We start from the raw sequence: 22,772 nt of genomic DNA, 5'->3' as shown, positions 1-22,772 counted from the left end.
CGCTTCTTGTTCATCGCAGTCGGAGAGGGCCGGGGTCGAAAGTACCCGTTCCTAATTAGGATTAAGGCCGGGGGTCAGTCTGCCTGGACTAGAATGTGAGGCATTTGAAGGGAGCGCAGCCCACGCCATCTGTGCTGAGTACAGTGAGCGGCTAATTCTGGCGCGGACGCAATTTAACACACATTTCCATGGTTGGGGCTTCGCTCTGAGCACAGGGACCAACTCGCCCTCCAGGCCAGAAACAAAACAAAACCGAACTCTTCATTGACTCTCCTGAAAGGTGCTACGGACAAAACGTTTATGTAGACGAGAAAAAAAAATCTGATGAGCTAATAGTGTTACAGCTGCTGATCACTCCCGACACAGATACCATGTGGTACCGACGTGGCATTACTATTGGCTCACGAGCCTTGTTAGAGGTGGGAACCAAACCTCAGACATCTCAGACAGAGATAAATACATAACATTCATTTCAGACCCAACCCAGACAAAAATTGTAATGATAAAATTCATGAGGATTTATGTGTGTGTGTGTGAGGGGGGCGGGGGGAGGGGGGGGGCATACTGTTATTCTCTGTGAATATTTTCCCCCCCGTCCAAAGCACCTTAAAGTGCTCCCCAGTTCATTCTGACGTCTGATTGTCAGTGCGTCAGTGGGCTACGTCAGAAGAGGCCTGCCGGGCGCCGTGATCTGGCCTGACAGGAGGTGTTACCCGCGTCTCTCTCGCGTCTCTCTCCACGGGGGGCCGGTCCGGCGCGGTTTGAAAAACGAGCTCGCGGTCGCCGTCGTTCGGGAGGATGGTCAAGGCTTCCCGTGGCAGGAGATGGACTGCCGCTCCGCTTACCTGAGAGAGCAACCAATTAGCAGGCCGGGGGGAGCGGGCTGGCGCTGACAGAAGCTATAAATAGCCGCGGGGCTTCTCCGACTCTAACCTGTTCTCACCCTGCTGAGGAATAACTCACCCTCGTGCTGCCTAGGACTGTCCTGGCCACATCATCACTAACCTGTCCTGACACACGAATTAAATTACAATATTGACTCCAAAACTGACTACCGAGCACGGCCTGCATCGCACGCTGGCTTCGTTTTATGCACAGCAGCTTGCTACCCGTTTACACAAACTGAGGTCCTATTACACAGACCTCTGTGGAAATATCCGACCCTGGTAGAGTGCTAATATTTTGATAGCCGCTACCGTCGCAGATTATTTCACCTGTCATCAGACCTGCCTTTCCTAGATTTGTTTTTCCACCATTTTGAATTTATTTTGTTGTATACTTTGAACTGGATATGGAACGGTTACTTAAGAGGTAGTAAGATAAACAGTAGGCTACATGCCACTGATTTCAGGGGATGCAAACGGCGGCTAACACAGAGCTATCGCCGCGCATGACGGTTTGTTTATGATGGAAGGAGATGAAAGGCCTAGATTGAACTCGTGGCCGGAGAATCTGATCGGTGTGATTTACCTACTTCATTAACTTTTACTGGGATGGTTTATAACAGCTGTATTAACGGGATGGTTTATAACCGCTGTAAATCAGCTTTTTTTTTTCATTTTATGTACTGAGCACCGCACATCCTGTGATCATGTCATGTCATCAGGATAAATGGAGCGTTAAATTATCCCCTGCATATTTACATTTTTAACTCCACCTTCGCAAACAGAAATACGTATTATCTCCGGGAGCGTTACGGCCCACATTCCTTTTGTTTTTGTTTACACGGTGGTCTCTCGACATCCCCTCTTCACTGCCGTCCGGTCGATGTATGTTTGTGTGTCAGCTTCTCTGCTGCCTGTATATGTGGAATGCCATTATTCCTCAGAACACAAAAGCCATCAATCGTTTTGTTTAATTTGCCATTCATTCACTCCTACTACGGCCTGGAACTATGTCACAAAACAATGGTCCATTGGCAGCGAGGGTGAACGGACAGAGTGACGCGACGCAGAACAACAGCTCTGTTTTCGTCCGGGCGCAGCCAGGAGTGATTCACATGACTCTCTGAACGAGGGTGGCGACGATGATCTCCTTAAAGACTGCTCACAAAGAGCTGGCACTTTTCCATTTTGTTCCACAAAAAGAGACTTTGTAGAGGGCTGGATGTATCCCTGCATCCGTGTTGATGTCAGAGGGGAGCAGGCTGGTGGCCGGCAGCAGGGAGGGGTGGAGGTGTAGGGTGGGCCGGCGGGCGGCAGGGGGGGGCCCAGGTTCTGCGCCCCGCTCCGTCAACCGGTCCCGGTGGGGGTCCGCTAGAGGAACGAAACGTGAGCGGCGGGCCCGATGGAGACGCTAATGCTGACGCAACGTGACAGGTTCCCAGGCATTGGGTGACACCGTCCCCCCCCCTGTCCCCTCCCCCACCCCACCCACCCAGGGACCCAGGGCCGGCCTGGTAGTATTTGACCCCGTGTACATTAAAAGGCCCTGTCTCTCTGGTTGATAGGAAATCGGGCTGCCCTGGAATGGTCCAGGGTCACAAAGCAAGGCCTGCTGCTGCCTTTGAGAATCTGCCGACGCGGCATTTAAATAAACACACCGAGACCCCTTTCCTGTGTCGGTGTCAAATCTGGAAAAGACGGGATGCAAACGAACACGCTCCTAAGACCCGTCGACAGCTTCCAATCAGACAGTTAGATATACTATGTCAACACAGTTTTGTATTAGTTATGTATTTCATATAAGATTGTATTTCCATCTCTGGAGCTGGCGGTAGCTAGCATGAGCACCAGCTCGCATACTCAGTCTTCTAACTCTGGGATCAAGCCTGTGACATTTGCTCGGCAGCTGAGGAGTGTCTGAGGTATCTTGAGTTGTCTTTGCTTGAACTGCGCTATTTTTTAAACTTACTAGGATGAGCAAAGACGCCGAAGCCGCTCATCTACTTCCAGACTCGGTGTTTTGATTGACAGTACCTTCTAACACGAAAACACATCTTCTGTTCGTCCTTCGCATGAGTTGACAATCAACTAGAGACTATTTCAATCCTCATATCGTCGATGCAGTGAGTTGTTGACGTCACTCCCCCGCTCTGGTAACCACTAGCAACACCAGCCTCCTGGATACTAAATGACTTTTCTGCCAGTGCCATCTGTAGCCTGTTGAATTTGGACTCTAATGACGAGACAGAGAGCAGTAGAGGCTTTGCAGGTCTGCTGGAGACAACTCTGTACTGTTGAGAAGGAGAAACGAGGCACAATACTCTAGGAATCTTGAAGCAGAACGGTAGAGCTCTGCGAATGCGATAAGGCATTTTTAATAACCAACGCTGCTTATTAGATTGCCTCCTACATGCACCATTATATTGTACATTGCTTTTCTCTGAGCATCTGAGGAGGCCGAAGCCTGGAATACAAAGCAAAAGAAAACAGGTCTTTCATTGAAACGGAATGTTATTTGGGTCAGTCATTAAGGACGGAGGTAGCATTTCTTTGTCAAGCATTATTTGAGGTGATTTCCCAAGTCGCAGGAGTAAAGTGATGGAGGGGGAGGGGGGTGGGGGCTTTAAATATGGTAATAAATTAGTGGAGCCACTGTGATAATCTTCTCTGCAAAGAGGCTTCAATAAGCCTTTCCTGTATACAGTACAGTACAATCCCAACAAATGTACCTTCCCAACAAACTATAGTGGACGGTAGAGGGTAAAAACAGGGGTGGGAGAGGAATGAGATAGTTGACCGGTCAAGGGTCAAGTCATCTGTTGAGACAGACCTCCAGTGAGGGAACTGACACGGGCAGATGACCACAGCTGCGTCACCCACAACCTGTGGTCACTCCAGTCAGGCTGCTGGCTCAGCCCCCCCAGTCCGGCCTGCTAGCTCAGCCCTAAAACGCATCCCTTTGTCACTGCTGTGGCTAGGGTCGTTACGTTCACGCAAGACTGAGGTCGTTCAGACACTTTCTCACCCACACTGCTAACAGGTGGGTCACCGGAGCTGGTAGTGGCCGTTCGGGGGAGGGGGAGGGTTCTATATTGCTATGGAAACCTGGAACATCCAAGCATGGTTTGTTTGGGATGTGACTCGTCTGGCAGAAAAGGACCTTATGCTATATGGAATGTAAACATATTTTCATGAATTCCTTATTCTGGCTTTGTAGAACGACATCAGACGTTTAGCAAACGGGTATTACCATCTACCAGGGATAAAACATGAGAAAGCAAATCTGTTTTTCTCAAAAGAAAGACAAAATACAGAGATTATTATTTCTTTGATCGATGATATCTTATTGAACTGCATCAGAATTCAGTGATATAAAAGCAACAAACCCAAAGCATTTCTTGATTTGTCACGTGTATGAAACGACTAAAAACAAACCCCGTTTTGTCGCAAAGGTAAATATCGACACTATGTGAAGGAGTTCTAAGTATTCACACAGGCTCCCCTAGCAAAGTCCGACGAAAACCCCCGCTAGCGAGAGGCTGTCAGTTCAAGGAGTGCAGTTACCTAAGCGGCGTAGGAAAATGTGAGACCGCTACTTCACCATGAGTTGTTCAGGGCAGCAGCCAATCATGCAGACCCTTTAAAAGCAGTAGGGGAGGGGGGGGGGGGTGGATGGGACCGTAGTGTGTGTGTGTGTGTGTGTGTGTGTGTGTGTGTGTGTGTGTGTGTGTGTGTGTGTGTGTGTGTGTGAGAGAGAGAGAGAGAGAGAGAGAGAGCGAGAGAGAAAGTTGGAGAAAGTTGGAGACAAGACTTTAAATTAAATTTCACCGGAGAGCGCATATCCTAACGCTGGGCCACTCTTCCACTTTGACACCAGCCACACGTGTGGGAGGAGGGAAGTGGGGAGCGCAGGAAGGAAGGAGCACGTCTCACTCCGGCTGAGGAGCTGTGGAGGATAATGAATTGCTCCGTGGGCACATCCCTGCACTTCACCTCCTCCTCCCCCCCCCGGGGAACCGAATCAATGCAGCAGTTTAAAAATAACCAGGGGATATTATCCGCTCTCTATGATGCCCTATGAAGGAGACGTGTTGAATGTTTACTGATGAGACACGTGACGGTGGATCCCGATCATACTCTCCCGACCGTTGATCATGTGGCGTGTGGCGTTCGGCGGAGGTGTAGCAAACGGCAAAGATGTAGATTTGAAGATGGGCGGTTGGTTGGACGGTTAAAGAGGCCGCGAGTACTTTGAAGTCTGAGGCTTTCAAACGGAGCGTGGGTGGGAGGGAGCAGCGCGCTTAGATGCTAGGCTGTGCTTTGTACCTTTGGGAAATTCAACAGGAAACTTAATTAAGCCCCCCCCCCCCCCCCCCCAACCCAACCCCCATTTATGACATCACACCCCACTTTCTATTCTCTCTTAAACCAGAAGGGAATACCCTGTAGAATTTCCCCTGAGGAACAGCTCGAGGAAGCCGAGATTAAAGATAACGATAATAAACTCTTCGCGCTCGCGCCGATTCTCCAGAAATAAACTCCACGACGCCCATCCGCCCCTCTGTGTCGGCTCTCTCTCTCCGTGGCTCCGTGCTCTCGTCCTCGGTGGTGCCTGGAGTTTTATTATTCATCTTGGGCGGAGCCCCGCGGGGGTCGGAGAAGGGACTTACCCTGAGATTAACCAAGAACAACCAGCCGTTCCTCACGAGGAGCCCGGCAGGGAGATTAGAAGAAACTTCCGTGCGGATCGCCTGATCCTAGACAGCTGGGCCCCGCCAAGGAGATGAGAGACAGGGGGAGAGATGGAGAGAGGGAGAAAGAGAGAGAGCGAGGGAGGGAGAGAACAGAAAAGGCATCAGGCATGTGTAGGATGTAGGTCACAGAGCACCTGCGTGCTTCCAGGCATTCTTGAACCAGCCCACGCCACCCCGCGCGCTGCGCTACGCCACAAGGAGCTAACCGCGCGAGGGCCGCTCAGTTTGAACCAGCCCACGCCACCCCGCGTGCTGCGCTACGCCACAAGGAGCTAACCGCATGAGGGCCGCTCGGTTTGAACCAGCTCACGCCACCCCGCGTGCTGCGCTACGCCACAAGGAGCTAACCGCATGAGGGCCGCTCAGTTTGAACCAGCCCACGCCACCCCGCGTGCTGCGCTATGCCACAAGGAGCTAACCACATGAGGGCCGCTTGGTTTGAACCAGCCCACGCCACCCCGCGTGCTGCGCTACGCCACAAGGAGCTAACCGCATGAGGGCCGCTCGGTTTTAGAGGGTGGGGAATGTCAAAACAAGCAACTCAAACACACACATGCGCGCGCTAGGTCCTGCCGTCTCTCGTGTCCGCGGCTACTGCGAGACGAGAGGGACAATAGGTCAATAAGACATCCTAGACCTTCCCGCGGGAATCGAACGAGAGCAGACAGGATGAGAGAGAGTGAGAGAGAGAGAGAAGACAGGATGAGGGAAGTGAGAGAGAGAGCAGACAGGATGACCGAGGCCTGGGGGGGAGCAGGATGCGCGGGACAGAGAGGGGAAGGAAGACAGGAGACACCTGTCCCCAGGACGCGGAGTCATCACTTCCTCGAACCTCGGGTCGGTCCCCTGAAGCGTCTGTACCGCCGCCGCCGCCGCAGCGCTAACATCAGCAGAGCTCCGTCTGTCGCGGCGTTAAGCGCCCCGGGAGGATGTCATTGTTAGGAGGATATGCGTTCATCACCCAGGGGCCCTGCAGGCACATCCATGGTTTGTTTGCTAGTCTGCGTCCCTCTGCCAAGCCTGGGAAACGGAGAGGATCTCAGCCTCCCTACCGGCGGGTGAATCTATTACCAGATGTCAGGAGCTCGTCAGGGACTGGGGACTTTTTTGGGGGCAGTATTATTTAGTGCCTTCTACACTTCGCCTTCGACTCGAGGCGTTATTCTGGGTTTACTGTAAGTCGGTAATGAGTGTTGTGATCGGGATGTACAGTAGTAGAGTGGGCTACTTCTTTACACTGTACTTTAATGTAACGTCTTTACTGGGTACTTTAATATAACTTCTTTACTGTGTAGCTTTCCTAGAGAGCCAGTCTAGAGTAGACATGACTCATGGCTCATTTATCTGCGTCCCTTTTGTGTCACGTTTTCACTAATACTGTACCGAGCTCTCAAGGGGAGTGGGAACGAGGCCATTAGTCAGTAGAGGCAGAAAGTATGGAGTCATTGATTCATTCATATAAATCAATCAAAAATATCAATCATTAGTGACAGCTCGTGCACATTAATTGACAGTAAAAGTTAATGAAGTAGGTAAATCACACCGATCAGATTCTCCAGCCACAATTAATAAATGAATACATTAATTTACTGCATAATTGTGGAGTATCATCTTATCGTACCTGACCTATATAATTCCTTTACAGACGTACCTATCTATGGTACATGCATAATTTAAAACAAGGAGAGAACACGCAGATGAGCTATGTATAGTGCATGGAGTGAAAACATGAAATTGGGTCAATTGATCAATTTGCCATAATGAAGCAATGCAATAAATGCATGTAAAGTTGCTAATTTAGTCAACTATGAATATGCTTTAGAATGGTATTCACCTGCAATCACCTCCATGCCACAGTTTAGACATAACCGGTCTGATTTCGCCAGTGGATGATCTCTATCCTCTGGACTCCTCTCGTCGAGAAGAGGGGGTTGACATTTGAGCAAGACAGCGTCACAACCCTAGCTGCAAGGCCTTGTCAGAAACATTAGCGAGTTTCCAAACACACGAAACAAACTTCTCTCTTACACTGACTGAGCCATTATTTACGCCTCAACACTTTTCCACTCTCCACTTGTCTCTTGATATTCTGCAGATTGCGCGGAGACTTGGGTGGAAGGGTTCGTCTGGATGGATGGTGTTTTAAATGTCACATTCTCGTAACGACAGCTACATGTTGGTGGAGAGTAGGTCATTGTGCAGCATTATCATTTATGGCAACATTTATTTGACCAAAGATGGAACATTGTAAACTGAGATAGTATTTTATTTTATTATAGCTACTATTACCTTTTTTTATTGTTGCACTATAATAAGTTTCTCAAAAACTTTTATTTAGTAGGAGCTTAAAATGACTCATGGGGTCACTTGTTGAGCTAGCATGACACATTTTTTAAAAGTCTGTTTACAGTAGAAGGACCCATCTCAGTCCTCTTAACGTCTTCGTCTGTTGCCCTAGTACTGTATGAAGTGGTCATATCTCGCAAAACAACGCTCAAAATACCTTAAAGATTCATCGCAATTAGCCTTAACAATTTTAAGTAAACAAGGGTTTCATAGATCTAACACTTATTTGCGATCCTTAGACATCTCCTGTTTGTAATCCCGTGTTCATAATCTCCTAATCTAGGTCAGAGTTCAATCTTACACTGAGGTAAGAGAGGGGTGCGGACGCACCAGTGCGATCCGGTACGACCATCGTGGGGCAAGGTGTTTAGACAGTAGCCAGAAGGTAAGCACAAGCTGTAGTCTTTCAACGGTCTAGGAAACCTTCAGCTAAGCTACTTACCAAGTCTGCTTTAGACGGCAGCCCGAGACTTCTAGACTTTCTAGACTTCTAGAAACATCTAGAAGTTTAATGGGACAGGTGGCCAGGATCTGATCTGGCATCAGAGCCAAATGAAAACACAACCACTCTTAATAAAAAGGTAGCTATGTGTAGAGCGAACGGGACGGTATGATGACCTTACGGTTTCAGACAGACCTGTCTATTTGCGTTCGACTCGCATGGCTGTTTGAAAACACTGCGCCGTCTCCGTCAGCAGATCTCATGACTAATTCGGACGGTAAAAGGCTCTAAAGACGCTGCCGTCTTTTTAATGGGCCCGAGCACTTACGGATTTTTGTACTGAGCGGTGGAAGGCAATGGGGCATCGAGCGGCTTCCCTATATCACTACGGTCCCTGGAGGAAGGCACTTAGGGAGATGCGTGTCCTGAGTGGCCAGGATGTTGCCAGTCAGCTATCGTTTTCAGTCAGCGGGAAATAGCCACCGGCCTCAGTCTTGGTGGTAGACGTGTAACAACTTGAGAGCTGGCAGCGATAGCGGCCGAACTGAGTCGGTAGAGAAATTTGCACCCATATTCCGTCGCAGCCAACTGACTGCGTGTGTTCGTAGGGGGGGGGCAGGGTTAGGGCAGGGGGGGGACCTGTCGGAATGATTCAGCAGTGTGCGTTCGGAAAGGACCCCATCCTTCTGCCACAGAGCGAAGCGGGCACTCACTGCCCCGTGGGCAACCCTTCATCAGACCCAGAGAGAGAGAGGAAGGTAGAGAGAGCATGGTTAGCCCTTGGTCAGACCCAGAGAGAGAGAGAGAGAGAGAGGAAGGTAGAGAGAGCATGGGCAGCCCTTCATCAGACCCAGAGAGAGAGAGAGAGAGAGAGAGGGGAAGGTAGAGAGAGCATGGGCAGCCCTTCATCAGACCCAGAGAGAGAGAGAGAGAGAGGGGAAGGTAGAGAGAGCATGGGCAGCCCTTCATCAGACCCAGAGAGAGAGAGAGAGAGGGGAAGGTAGAGAGAGCATGGGCAGCCCTTGGTCAGACCCAGAGAGAGAGAGAGAGAGGGGAAGGTAGAGAGAGCATGGGCAACCCTTCATCAGACCCAGAGAGAGAGAGAGAGGGGAAGGTAGAGAGAGCATGGGCAACCCTTCATCAGACCCAGAGAGAGAGAGAGAGAGAGAGAGGGGAAGGTAGAGAGAGCATGGGCAGCCCTTGGTCAGACCCAGAGAGAGAGAGAGGAAGGTAGAGAGAGCATGGGTAACCCTTCATCAGACCCAGAGAGAGAGGGGGAGGTAGAGAGAGCATGGGCAGCCCTTGGTCAGACCCAGAGAGAGAGAGAGAGAGAGAGAGAGAGGGGAAGGTAGAGGGAGAGAGAGATAAGGGTTGGGTGGGAGAGCCGCCTCTCTGCACAATTACCCAGCAGGCATAGAGACCGAACCCCCACTTACATAAACCCCCGCGTCGGTCCGCCTGGTCAGACTAAAAAAGGAAAGTAACAGATCCAGGCAGACGTGAAGAATGAAGAATGCGCCGGGGTGGGGTGTTGGGGAGGAGAGGCTGGGGAGGAGAGAGGCTGGGGTCGGGTGGGGTGGTGGGGAGGAGGAGGGAGGCTGGATTCGGGTGGGGTGGTGGGGAGGAGGAGGGAGGCTGGATTCGGGTGGGGAGGAGGGGAGAGGCTGGGGAGGAGAGAGGCTGGGGTCGGATGGGAGGCTGAGGTCGGGTGGGGGGGGGGGGGGGCTGGGGTCGGGTGGAGGCTGAGGTCGGGAGGCTGGGGTTGGGTGGGGGGGGGAGGCTGGGTTCGGGTGGGGGGGGGGCTGGGGTCAGGTGGGGTGCTGGGGAGGACAGAGGCTGGGGGCAAAGGGTTTTGATGTTAACAGAGTTTGTGGAATTCGTGATGAGTCGACCAGTCAGAACACGGCCCTAATGGGGGCGGAGCCGAAAGCTGACCAATCACAGCCGGTCGAGCGGTAGCCAATACTGCGCATGCTGAGCGAGGTTGTCAGAGCAGCATCAGAGCTGTTGGAAGAGACTCATGTTCCTGAGGAGAGACTCATGTTCCTGAGGAGAGACTCATGTTCCTGTCGCCTGTGTCCTTCTCTGTTTTGTAGGCTACTTCACCGTCCTGGCCGTGATCCTGAAAACAACTGAAGAAAAGCCATGGGCCAACGAGTTTGAATGTAAGAGCCAACATGTAAACACAGATGTAACAAGAAGTTCCAGACCTTTTTTGGATATTCTTCAACACCCCCCCCCTCCCCTCCCCTGCCAGCTAACCTGAAGTAATCACTGATCTTACATGTCTTTTTAAAATCATCAGATAACACTTCAAGTCCCTGAATCTCTCAACTTCCTCATTCTCTCCTCTTGCAGCCATAGAATTGTCCTGTTTGATAGATTCCATCTCATCCAGCAACCCCAGAATTGAATGGAAGAAGATTAAGAATGGGGAACCTAGTTATGTCTACTTCGATAAAAAGATCTCAGGTATCATCCACTCAAATCAATCAAATTCAGTTTAACTACCAGTTAATGATGTTGATAATCTATTCAAATACAATAATCACTTTAGATACAAACGACATATATTTCAATGTTTTTTTTCTGTACCTGCAGGTGATTTGGAGAACAGAGCCAAGATTAGGGAGCCGGCAACGTTACTGATACTCAACGCCACCAGAACAGACACGGCACTTTATCGCTGTGAAGTCACTGCCCCCTATGACCAGAAATCTTTTGACGAGATACTGATCCAGCTTGTCGTAAGAGGTAGGTGCACACACCTCTGTTGCTCACACCCACTCTTCTCCATGGGACCCATTCAGAACCACTTTGACCCACTATGATCAGATAATTGGTTGTATTAATTGAACTGTGATGGACGACACCAATGCCACTGATGTCAGGATTCATGAGTGTCAAATACGCCCACAAGATACACCAGCTTATGACTGAAACCATTCATTCTACACAAATCATTTGTAAGCCTCTGAAAAATTACATTTAGGGCCTTTAGATCAACTCAGATAGCAACTGGACGGAAAAAAAGGCATTAGGGCTATGAGGTAGTTTTCAGAAAAGGTATGTAAAACAGAAAAATCAGCAAAAAAATAACTAAGCTTTTACTTATGTCAAATAAAATGTATCAGCGCTGGTAGTATCAATCTTCAATGTTAGATGTAGACCTTCAGCTGTAAGATGAAACTGTGTTGTAGGTCACGCCAGCTCTTCGGCATACATGACGCCGCGTCTTGAGCCGTCCCCCTAGCTGCCGAGGCGTGTTCTGGGCTATATGGGGCAAGCTCTGAAACTGCATCCGCACTAAATCGCTAAAGGGCTAAAGATGGAAGGCACGCACGGCGTGTTTTGGTGGCAGGGTCTGGCACGGTTCCGAAAAAACCTTCGACTAGGTCATGGCAGCGTTCGTCACGTCCAGTTCCCATAAGCCTGTGTACCGCGTGACGTCTGAAATTCTGGGTGTTTTGACAGCGTGTACCTTTTTTTTTTACCCCCCTCGCAGTGAAACCTGTGGTGCCCAAATGCAGCGTACCCAAGTCGGTTCCGTTTGGTAAGTCAGCGGAGCTTCGCTGTGTGGAGGACGAAGGGTTCCCCAAATCTCAGTACCAGTGGTTCCGCAACAAGGAGGAGATCCCGGATGATCCAAAGACCAGCCCAAAGTTTTTCAACTCGTCCTACACACTCAACTCGGGAACAGGCACTCTGGTTAGTATGAGTGCATTTCATTATGTTTGGGCAAGAGAAACGGCATAAAGATAAGCCTGGAGACATAACTCCCACAGATTCAACTGTAGGGGAGTTGTAAACAGGGACCATGGTGTGTGTGTGTGTGCGTGTGTGTGTGTGTGTGTGTGTGTGTGTGTGTGTGTGCTTGTGTGTGTGCGCGCGCGCATGCGTGTGTGTGTGTGTGAATTAGCTTGGGGCAAATGTACACTGTCGGGGCAGGGCGGGGCCGTGGGGGTGGTAGTGGCTTGGCGCCCAGGGGTAGGGGCAGATATTTTGGGTAGACAGTTGATGGTGCAAGGGGGCTTGAGCCATGAGGGGAATCTGCTGTCCTCGTTGGCACATTCCTGGTCTCTCCCTCTCCCCTACCACCCAGCTGGACTCATTCAGGGCCGCTCCGGTCAACCTTCACACTGGCCTCTGAAAAGGTTGGCCTGTCATTACTGGGACTGCCAGGCAGTCACACCCTACTATGTGCTACAGACTTTCCTTGAAACCCTGGAGTAAAACACTGCCAACGCGTCTCTTCACAACCAGTAGCACTACGGAGAGGAGACCACTGTACAGATTGTTTTGGGGTTAAGATGGGATAAAAGAGCCCCTCCCCCCCTTGTTGTCTATTGTTTTGTTTTGTATTGTTCTTTTTTGGGGAAAAAGAACACAAAACACAAATCTTGATCACAAAAAAAGATGAGATTATACCCTAACTTGTATTGTACATCATTCTTTTTGCTAATAAAAAAATAAAAATAAAAAAAAAATAAAAAAGAGATAAGAGACGGCACATAATTGAGTAAACAACTGATCTTGCATTTCACCTCTTCCACAACCAGGCCCTTAATGCAAGTTTAACTGGTTATTTTGCTGTAAGTAAATCAACCTGACATGAAGGAGCTATGGGCGTTATTTCCCGCCAAGTGTAACCGTTGGTTTGGTCTTTGTAGAAGTTCAGTGCTGTCAGGAAGGAGGATGCGGGAGAGTACTACTGCCGAGCCAAGAACGACGCGGGACACTCCCAGTGTGGAGCGCAGATGATGGAAGTCTGTAAGTCTCTGTCTCTCTGTCACGTACACACCCATCGCAAACCTCAGCACAAGTGAACTGTTCTCAATCATAGATGCGTGGCCGCAAATCGATTATGAAAGTGGTACAGTACGTTGACATGTGGTTATATTAACAGAGATAACATTTGAAGAGCAAAAGAAAATATATTAAGTTTTGCCAATTTTCTTGTTTGTGTGTCCCCCAAAGATGACATCAACGTGACAGGAATCGTACTGGGAGTGCTGGTGGTGGTGGTGGTGCTGCTGTGTATAACAGTGGGCATCTGCTGTGCGTACAAGCGAGGCTACTTTGCCAGCCAGAAACAGACAGGAAACAAGTGAGTAAGACTGGCCTCAATGAGCAGAAAGGGAAGGTCTAGTTGAGGAATTCATCTTGGTCCCAGCATGCATTTGAATTCATGGGATTTAACAACAATGGCATATTTTAACACGCAAGACAGATACATTTTTGTCTAATTGATGGGTAGCCTGTCTTGATGAATATTGTACTTGTTAATTCCTATTTTTGCCAGAGCGTGAAATAATTCAAATGCTTTTCTGTCCGTCAGTTACAAACCGTCAGCCAAAGGAGATGGAGTGGACTACGTCAGAACAGAAGAGGAGGTGGGCAGAATAAATAAAAAATTAATCAAATACAACATGGAGTTCTTGTAATGAAATTTGTCAAAACCTTTGCTTATCACCTTTTTACAATTATGTTCTAGGGGGACTTCCGACACAAATCTTCATTTGTCATTTGAGAAGGGAGAGCGAGAAGAGGAGGAGGAAGGTTTAGGAGTCAAGACCGTATACTTTGGACTGAACTCATCTAGTGTGAGAAGACCTGTGAGCTGCCACAGTACGTGCCTTGAGCTCGGCACAGCTGAAATGAAACTATCCAAGTTTTGCCAAAGGTGAAGTTTTCACACACCGGTGTTTAGAACTATTTACCAGATACACTATCATCATCCAATTGTTTTCCTAAATTATGGAGTTTTTTTCTTTAGTTATTGCATGTTTTAAATGTTTTTTAAACACTATCCGCTGGAGAAAAAAAACAACAAAAACATTTGCATAAAATATTCTGCCTGTATGAAAATATGTTGTCTCTTTGCTCTGAAGTACATCTATCATGACACATTTCTACTGTTAACATTTTGCTTCAAACCTATTGTCATTTATATAACATTTATTTTCTACCAGCGAAATTTGTCAGACTATTTTTGATGGAATATATTTTGAAATGCCTAATAGAAAAAGGTTTACTTTTTTAAGAATTTGTAAAATACTAACACTTTTTATTTGGTTGTGGTAAAAGAAATATATAACCGTTTTAACCACTCAGTATTCAGCTATAAGCATTCATCTTTACTGAAAAACAAAAGATTAACAAATTATAAATGGCTCATTTGCATATCAAGGTTCAGTTCTTGATCTTAAGTATTTTTTTTGTTAAAGCTGCGATTTCCATGTTAATATTGCAAAGAAGTTCCATGTTAATGTTTGTAGATAGTCTTAGATAGTAAGAGGCTTCAAAGAGTACCAGCTGCATGCTGGGAAATACTGTACACAGTCAGTGCTTGGTATCCTTGATTTTAAGTGTCCTTCTATGCTTGCTGTTAATCTTGTATATATTGGATATACTGTCCAGGTTGGGTTATATAGTGTCCCACGCTGGGTTTTTTGCTGTCTATCAGGAATATGTTCAGTATTACATTGTAATATTACAGGGTTTATGTTGGGTAACAATTGTACTGATTGTATATAGATATCCCCCTCCCCCAAAGGCTGTGTACAGTAGTGACATTTTCAAATGCTGAAGAAGGCTGTATGAAACTCTTACCATGGTTGGACAGACTGAAAAAGCTGGACATGGTAGAGACGATCTGCCCAATGTTGGAACATACAAAGTCATCACTACTCAATCCTCCTGTGCCCAGACATAAATCACACAATTACGACGTGGAAGAAAAAAACGACATTTTATTTATCAATATTTTCAAAGTAGTACATTTCTCAGCGTTGTAACAAGATTCCCGAAGAAGTAAAAACGTCAGTTGTTCATGCAGGTGTGTATTCACCACATAGCAGGTACTGAAGGTTATCATGTGGAGCTACTTTGTTAAGAAAATATCATTCCTCTTAAGTGCCTTATACTATTACAACAGTACAGCTTTCTTTAACAATCATGTTATAACAGGCATTTGTATATTTCATTTCAAATCCTGCAAGATGTACAAAAACTTGAACTGCATTATAAACACAATAACGGCGTTTGAGAGGAATGATGGATTGTCACATTTCCCCACTCCAAACATATCTGCAATTTGTAAATATGGCTGTTTTTTTTCTTTATTTTTTTCAATTATTTTAAGGATTCAGCTTTTTTTTTTTTCATTGGAGTAGAAATATAGATTTAATATGTAATAGTGCCTAAATATAGTGGGGATTATTTTTGTTAAGAACACAGCAGTAGTATACAGAGAGAAGAAAATATACACAAAGTTTTAACAGACTAAATAGATAAGAGAAACAAATGTGTAGCCTTGAAGCTGAAACAAATGTGTAGCCTTAAAGCCTACATTTACATTTAAGGCCAAACATGTACTTTATGGGGCGTAGGTAACAGGGAATGCCCTCTTCCTGACTACTGGAGATGAAGTTTTAAATAAAGAATCAGGACAGGATGTGGTGTTTATGTCCTGCTTGGGACAGGCTAAGCCAAATGACTGCCAATCACGTGATTCCAATCCATGGATGGCATGGTTCCATTGTTTTAATACTGATAATCTTTCTTCTCCACTGTTTGGGTGTTTTAACCATGTAGGTTCACATTGTTTTCTTGAGAACATGATTTCTTGAACCAAACTCATGTAAACATCTGCCTTGGGCCAAGTAAAAAAAAAAAAAAAAATCTTGACTGTGTTTGTGATTAATAAAACTCACTTCTAATATCTCAATATTTGTGGTGTTGTGGTGAACAGTTGGGACAGAATTCTCCCTGAAACTTTAGGGCAGGGAAAATATTTCCGGCAGCAGTTGCTGTCCCGGTATTTAAGGGCCAGTCCCTTCCTCTCTGTCTCTTCCTCCGACTGCTACTCTCAATAAAGCCACGCAGTAGCGTGAATTGTTAAAGAACACTGTGTCGGCTTCATCATTGCCAACCCAGAATTCCACGCCACTACACTGGTGACCCCACTGCGAATTTTAAGGCCCCTTGGACCATCTGTGAACGCGCGCTACAGTTGCCCGAATTCTGTGCGGTTTCTGCAGCGGCCTTGTTCACGCCGACGCCGGCACGCTTCGCACTGTGGGCGGGCTTCGGAGGACGACGACGCGCGGGACTGCATCGTGGCGTCGGCCCTCAGGAGCGCAGGGCCCGTCCACTCAGAGCTCGCCCCTCCCATTGGTCAGTGCAAGTCATCCACAACCGCTGGCGTGCGACTCCCACAACCGCGGCCCACCTCCGGACGACCTTCGAGCTCGCGTCGACTATTCTCACGACTGTCGCGCTCTCCGGCTGAGGAGGCCGACAGATCGCTCCTAGCTGGTCAGCGGTGCCCTGCGGACGCGGGGGCGCTGTGCGGCCGTGGGTGTGGGTGCTGCTGTCTGTTCTGTCCAATCGTGGATGTGGATCCCTGCTGTTTACTACTACGCTGTGCCAGCGTTCAGCTACTCTAGAATTATTTTGCCGTTAGACAGTCATATATGTCTCAGTATGTATGTAAATGGCAAATAAATTGAACCTAGACAGACAGACAGACAGACAGACAGACAGAGAGAGAGGGAGAGAGGGTGGGTAGGTAGCTAGAGAGATTGATACTGTAGATAGATAGATAGATAGATAGATAGATAGATAGATAGATAGATAGATAGATAGATAGATAGATAGATAGATAGATTGATACTGTAGATAGAGATAGATAGATAGATAGATAGATAGATAGATAGATAGATAGATAGATAGATAGATAGATAGATAGATAGATAGATAGATAGATAGATAGATGGAAATAGCACACATGCACACCTCTACAACACTGTTATAGAGCCTGATGGCCGCTGCCATAAAGGAACGTCTGAACCGCTCCGTATTGCACCTGGGTGGGATAAGCCTGTAGCTGAACTTGATTTGAACTTGAACTTGACAATGGGATCCCTGGGTACATTTGAGGGTGACAGATGCACAGCAGCACTGGAAACGCATGCAGAGAGCAGCAGCGGAGGCCGACACAAATGTGCTGATGAAATATAAATGGACACATGAATATTCCCAGTGTTGCTGATTTCAGATTGTGTCGCTCGTCAGTATAGCTTCCACCAGCACTTTGCCCACACTGGGTTCAAACTTGGGTCCTCATTTACGACACTCACGTGACCACTTCTTGTAAACACTGCTACTAAACACACCACCGAAAAGCTAGATTTTGATGCCACTGGTGGGCGGTATTTAAACTGAGAAGTGAGTTAACCAATTCAACTCTGTTACACCAGTAGCCTACATGTACAGAAGACAAGGAGATACCAGGACCTGGGAGTTGGGATAGATACATTCCTCATTTCTATGAGTTGAGGGTTGAGTAGGAAAACAGCCCACATTTCTACTGCTGATGCCACGTTACCTGCATGCGTGCTGAGGTATCTACATTGAGAGCAAGGACTCAAGCTGCCAGCATGTAGAAATAGTAACTAGTAGTGATTCTGACGAGTGTGTTCAACATGTGGAGTGCTTATAGCTCTGTAACACACTTTTCCTTTAGGGGGCGCTGTAATGAGAATAGGACTTATCATTCAGAATCTTTGTTACCTGATTAGTTAGTGTGTGTGTGTGTGTGTGTGTGTGTGTGTGTGTGTGTGTGTGTGTGTGTGTTTGTGTGTGTGTGTGTGTGTGTGTGTGTGTGTGTGTGTGTGTGTGTGTGTGTGTGTGTGTGTGTGTGTGTGTGTGTGTGTGCGCAGACAGAGAACACAGTACCTGATCCCTCCAGGGGTGTGAAGCTTGTGTGGGCCACTGGTCTGTGTCCCTCTGGCGGACAGCGATGGACACCTGGCTTCAAACAAACACGATACACACAGTCGGACACAAGACACACACAGTCTCTGTTACACTCACCCAGTCAAAATAGACGTGAGGGAGGAATAGTAGCTAATAGCGGTGCTAACTTGTCGTAGTAGGGGCAAGGGGAGGGGATGCTGTAATACCAGGCCAGCATCTGTTTATTAGATTAGAAAGCGACTATTTAGCTCTATTTGAAACTGGCATGCACGACAAGCAGATAGTAGATTGATTTTGCATGTGTTACACTTCCCAGGCACAGGGTTGGGTGTAGCAGGTCTATTTAAGATGGACAGAAAAAGTAGACGATGCTGTCAGTATCTTTCACAACAGCTGCTCTCAGACGAATCAGTTTGATTAAGCAATAGGCTCACTCCAGTATGGGTCTGTCTTAATTCTGTCTTTCTTCTCTCTATAGAAATGCTTTTTCTAATGGATATAGCTTATGCATACTTTTTCTAAAATATAAATATATATCCAAACTAGAATGCATTTTGTGGCTCTGAGTGCGCACAGGTGCATGCGTGCAGGACATGTTTGGTAATGCTGCATTTGTTAGGTCGAGAGCTTTGTGCCAATCAAAACTGCTAACAACCAACTAATAAAGCAACCAATAAACTTATGCTATCAAAAACATTTACCTCTCACCCTGGGCTGTCGCTGGGTAATAATTACAAATAAACTCACTATTCCTATTCTATAGAACCCCAAACTCACATTTCCCTACAAACACTATTCATGTTGTTTACATGCAACTAGTATACCTATTTGTATATGTTGAGTATTGTCCCCTTATTAATGTAAAGTAAGACTGAACTGTTACTGCTACATGAAAAGCAGATTACACAAATTATAACACCGTTGAGAACTACATGACCGCCAAAACTATGCGCGCTGACTAATTTAATGACACAATAAACAAGGCTAATTAGGCTATAAGTAAACTGACTCATATTTCGTTCATACATTACAAAATATAGTGCCATACAAACATTCAATAATCAGGGTTCGAGTATACAGGAGCATTCCTCAAGGTGAGCTTTGCTTTTTTATTAAAATAAATGTTGTAGGATCTTAAAATAACATCTAGACTAGCCTGACGGCTACGTTACTAATCCGCTAGCTATCACTGCGAATAACTAGCTTGCTAATCTAACTGCTATTAAACATATTGTAACACATAGCTACTACTTTATTACACACTTTCAAACACTTAGCCTACACATTCAAATCAACATTATGATGAAATTCTCGCAGTTTACATGTTTGTACATTAATACCAACCCAGGGCACCGCATATGCTGTTTTTACCTTCCTAAAATCGGTTTCTGGGGTCTCAGAAAAGTGAATTTTAATGTCCTATGCAGTTAAAAACTCACATTTCGCCAAGACACTGTAAGACACGGGCTGTATTATAAAATGTTACATACAGAACAAGAGAGATGAATCTACATAGCGAGGAAGCACGGGGTCTGTGCATCATGGGAACTGTAGTCAGTTTACACCCAGCGTTCCAAAACCTGCTGTAAAACGTTTTATTATTCTGTCTTTAACTGCACACATATAATCATAATCCATAACCGATGACTCAATGTAAGTGTCTTAGAAACGATGTGAATAATTACTCAATGCAGCTCAAAATATATTTTTTTATTAAAGACCACTAGAGGGCGCGTCATCACTTTACATCTCCTCTTGCTTTTATGACGTCAGAGTAGACGTTGCTGACGCAGACACTTAAATAGTCAGTGATCGATTCCACCTCATCAGAGTAGCTAGTGACTTCTGGATTTGACACACGAATTTAGAGAAAACAAGTAAGTTCATAATAGGGATAGAATTTAGAGTTGGAATTTTCTTAAATTATTCTGTATTACTGTCTTTGACAAAAACACCTCCAATTGAAGACAGAATACAGAACATTTCGCTCAGAACTTTGTTTAACCAGGTTAGAAATTATTTCCAGGTTGAGAGCGATACTGGTTGATTACAGGACTAACAGTGATGTGTCTGGGTAATATGAGTTCCTGGGTGAACCTCCTCTTCATCAGTGATTTAATACTAACAATAATGATACTAATAATAATTTGAGATTGTTTTGCTTGCTGTTTTGTAAAGTGTTATCTAGTTACAGTAGGCCTACTGTGCTGTGTTGTAAAATCCTGTATATCCAAATATAGGCTGTAGTATTGCTGTAATATAAAGTGGTATATTAACCTTTTGAAGGAGCATGGTACTGTATTGCCCTGCTATTCATGCAGTAGCCAGTGCACTGTGGCATCTTGTAAAACTGAAGTTACTGTATGTGTAGGAGTACTGTACCATGATAGGAGTAGCCTGTGCACTGTGCATCTTGTAAAACTGAAGTTACTGTATGTGTAGGAGTACTGTACCATGATAGGAGTAGCCTGTGCACTGTGCATCTTGTAGCCTACCTTTTAGCCATATTATCATCCTACTGCTCAAATGTAGCATGCTCAATCAGGTTAGTAGTCAAGTGGAAATGAAATAAGACCTATTAGGGGACTGGAGAGGGCATGCAGTGTATGCTGTGACAGAAATCGTCAGCACTAGCCTACTATCTAGACAACTATCTAGCCTACTATTTTCCCTGTAGCGTACCAGATAGCTACAGACACTCAAAACTGACCAGCAGACTGGTAGCTTTGACCAGCAGCTTTGCTACCTTCTCATCCTGTTCCTTTCTCTCCTCTTTTCTTGCTGCTGCCTTTATGTTTGCAATACATGATGACTGTTCACTCTGCGTGCAGCTTGTTAGTCTCTTGATGCTCAGACGCTTTGCACCTAAACTACCTGTATACAGTAGCTAGGTATGGGCCCACTGTTCTGTGTATTAAAGTGCTGTATGACTACAGTATGCTTGCTGTAATGTAAATTGGTACATAACCTATTAGGAGCAGTACTATACTGTGATGTATTGTATTGCTCTGCTATTAATAGCAGTAGCCAGTTCACTGTGACATCTTGCAACACTGAAGCTATGTATAATCGTACTGTGCCATGCTAGGAGTAGCCAATGCACTGTGATATCTTATGATCACTGTACTACAGTGTATTGACTGCATGAATGTGACCCCGGTGTGACTGACTGGTTGTCCCTGTGCCCCCCTGACCCCCATAGCCTTTAGGAATGACAAAGCCCTGCGAGACTGTCTGGGTGGAGGAGCAGCTGCAGAACGTGGCCAGAGACATGGGCCGCCGGATGGCCAAGATGAAGAGGGAGTTGAGGGAGGAAGACGAGCGGAGGAGGAGGCAGGAGAAGGAGATGAGGAGGAGCGAGACAGCCAGGATGGTAGAGGAATACCTGAAGGACAGAGAGACGCAGAGCCAGGAGAGGGAGAGGGACCTCGTCGGCTCACAGATGCCCAGATTGAGGAGGCAGGCGTGGGTGGAAGATGAGGGGAGGGGGAGGCAGGAGGAGGAGAAGAGGAGACCCGGGAAGTCAGAGGAGATGGAGCGCATTCAGGTCCTCCTGACGAGATCGATGGATGACCGGATGACCGCGTTGAGGGTCGAGTTGAGGGAGGAAGATGAGGGGAGGAGGAGTAAGGAAGAGGAGAGGAGTAGGAACGAGATAGCCAAGATGGTTTATAAATGCCTGGAGGAGAGAGGGGAAAGGAGCCAGGAGAGTGAGAAGTACCTCCTGATCAGGGAGTTGGACCAGCGGATGTCCAGGTTGAATGTGGAGTTGAGGGAGGAAGAAAAGGGGAGGAGGATTGAGACGGCCAGGATGATGAAGGAGAGAGAGGTAAAGAGCCAGAAAATGGAGCAGATGCAACTGGAGAACATGATGGCCGTCATGATCAGGGAGTTGGACCAGAGGGTGAAAAGGTTGAGGACGGAGTTGAGGGAGGAAGATGAGGGGAGGAGGGGGGAGACAGCCAAGATGTCTGATATTGCTGTTCAGTGTCCCTCTAGGGAGCTGGCGACCAGTGACCAGCGGCCATCTCAGACATCTGGGGGCATCTTTGCTCGCCTGAAAAAGATGTGGAGTGAATTTAAGATGAGACAGCAGGAAAAGAAAGAGAAGAGGAAGGCCAGGCAAGAGGAGGAGAAACAGAAAAAGAAAGAGGAGAAAGATAGAAAGCAGAAAGAAAAGGAACTGAAAGAGATGAAGCCTCTAGAGAAGCACCGGAAGAAAAACGAGAACTTCCTGACCTTCTTGAGGTACATGGAAATGGTGGACAGCAAAGAGAAAGAGGAGAAGGATAGAAGGGAAATGGAAAAGCAGAAAGAGAAGATGGCTGTAAAGTACTGGGAGGAAACCGAGGACATGAAAAAGTGGAAAGAAGAGGAGGAGATGAAGAAGGCCAGGGGAGAGGAGGAGAAAGAGAAACAGAAAGAGGAGAAAGAGAAAGATGACGAAAAGGGAGAAACAGGAAAAGAAGGGAGAAACAGTAAAATAAGACGCAGGATCTGCTGGTAGAGGAAAAAGAACAACCATTGCAAAGGTGAGAGTATAGCCACATAGTATACCTTTAGCATCACCTGTGTTTTCTTCAC

The 22,772-nt window shown here is 46.7% G+C and overlaps 1 protein-coding gene across 1 annotated transcript in view; it reads left to right on the top strand.

Annotated features, from left to right (window-relative positions):
- jam3b (junctional adhesion molecule 3b) overlaps positions 1 to 13,956 on the top strand; it is a gene marked incomplete at both ends in the record, with an annotated part of 28,051 nt that extends 14,095 nt beyond the window's left edge. The window contains 8 exons of the mRNA XM_084440306.1: positions 10,523 to 10,591; positions 10,785 to 10,898; positions 11,028 to 11,180; positions 11,932 to 12,134; positions 13,097 to 13,196; positions 13,404 to 13,533; positions 13,765 to 13,819; positions 13,921 to 13,956. Coding sequence (XP_084296432.1) covers positions 10,523 to 10,591; positions 10,785 to 10,898; positions 11,028 to 11,180; positions 11,932 to 12,134; positions 13,097 to 13,196; positions 13,404 to 13,533; positions 13,765 to 13,819; positions 13,921 to 13,956 — 860 coding nt within the window. The remainder of the gene's footprint in view (positions 1 to 10,522; positions 10,592 to 10,784; positions 10,899 to 11,027; positions 11,181 to 11,931; positions 12,135 to 13,096; positions 13,197 to 13,403; positions 13,534 to 13,764; positions 13,820 to 13,920) is intronic.
- Between the last annotated feature and the right edge of the window lie 8,816 nt (positions 13,957 to 22,772).

Source organism: Borostomias antarcticus, assembly GCF_949987555.1.
Source record: "Borostomias antarcticus genome assembly, chromosome: 1".
Taxonomy (NCBI): domain Eukaryota; kingdom Metazoa; phylum Chordata; class Actinopteri; order Stomiiformes; family Stomiidae; genus Borostomias; species Borostomias antarcticus.
This window is presented reverse-complemented; position numbering and strand designations above follow the sequence as displayed.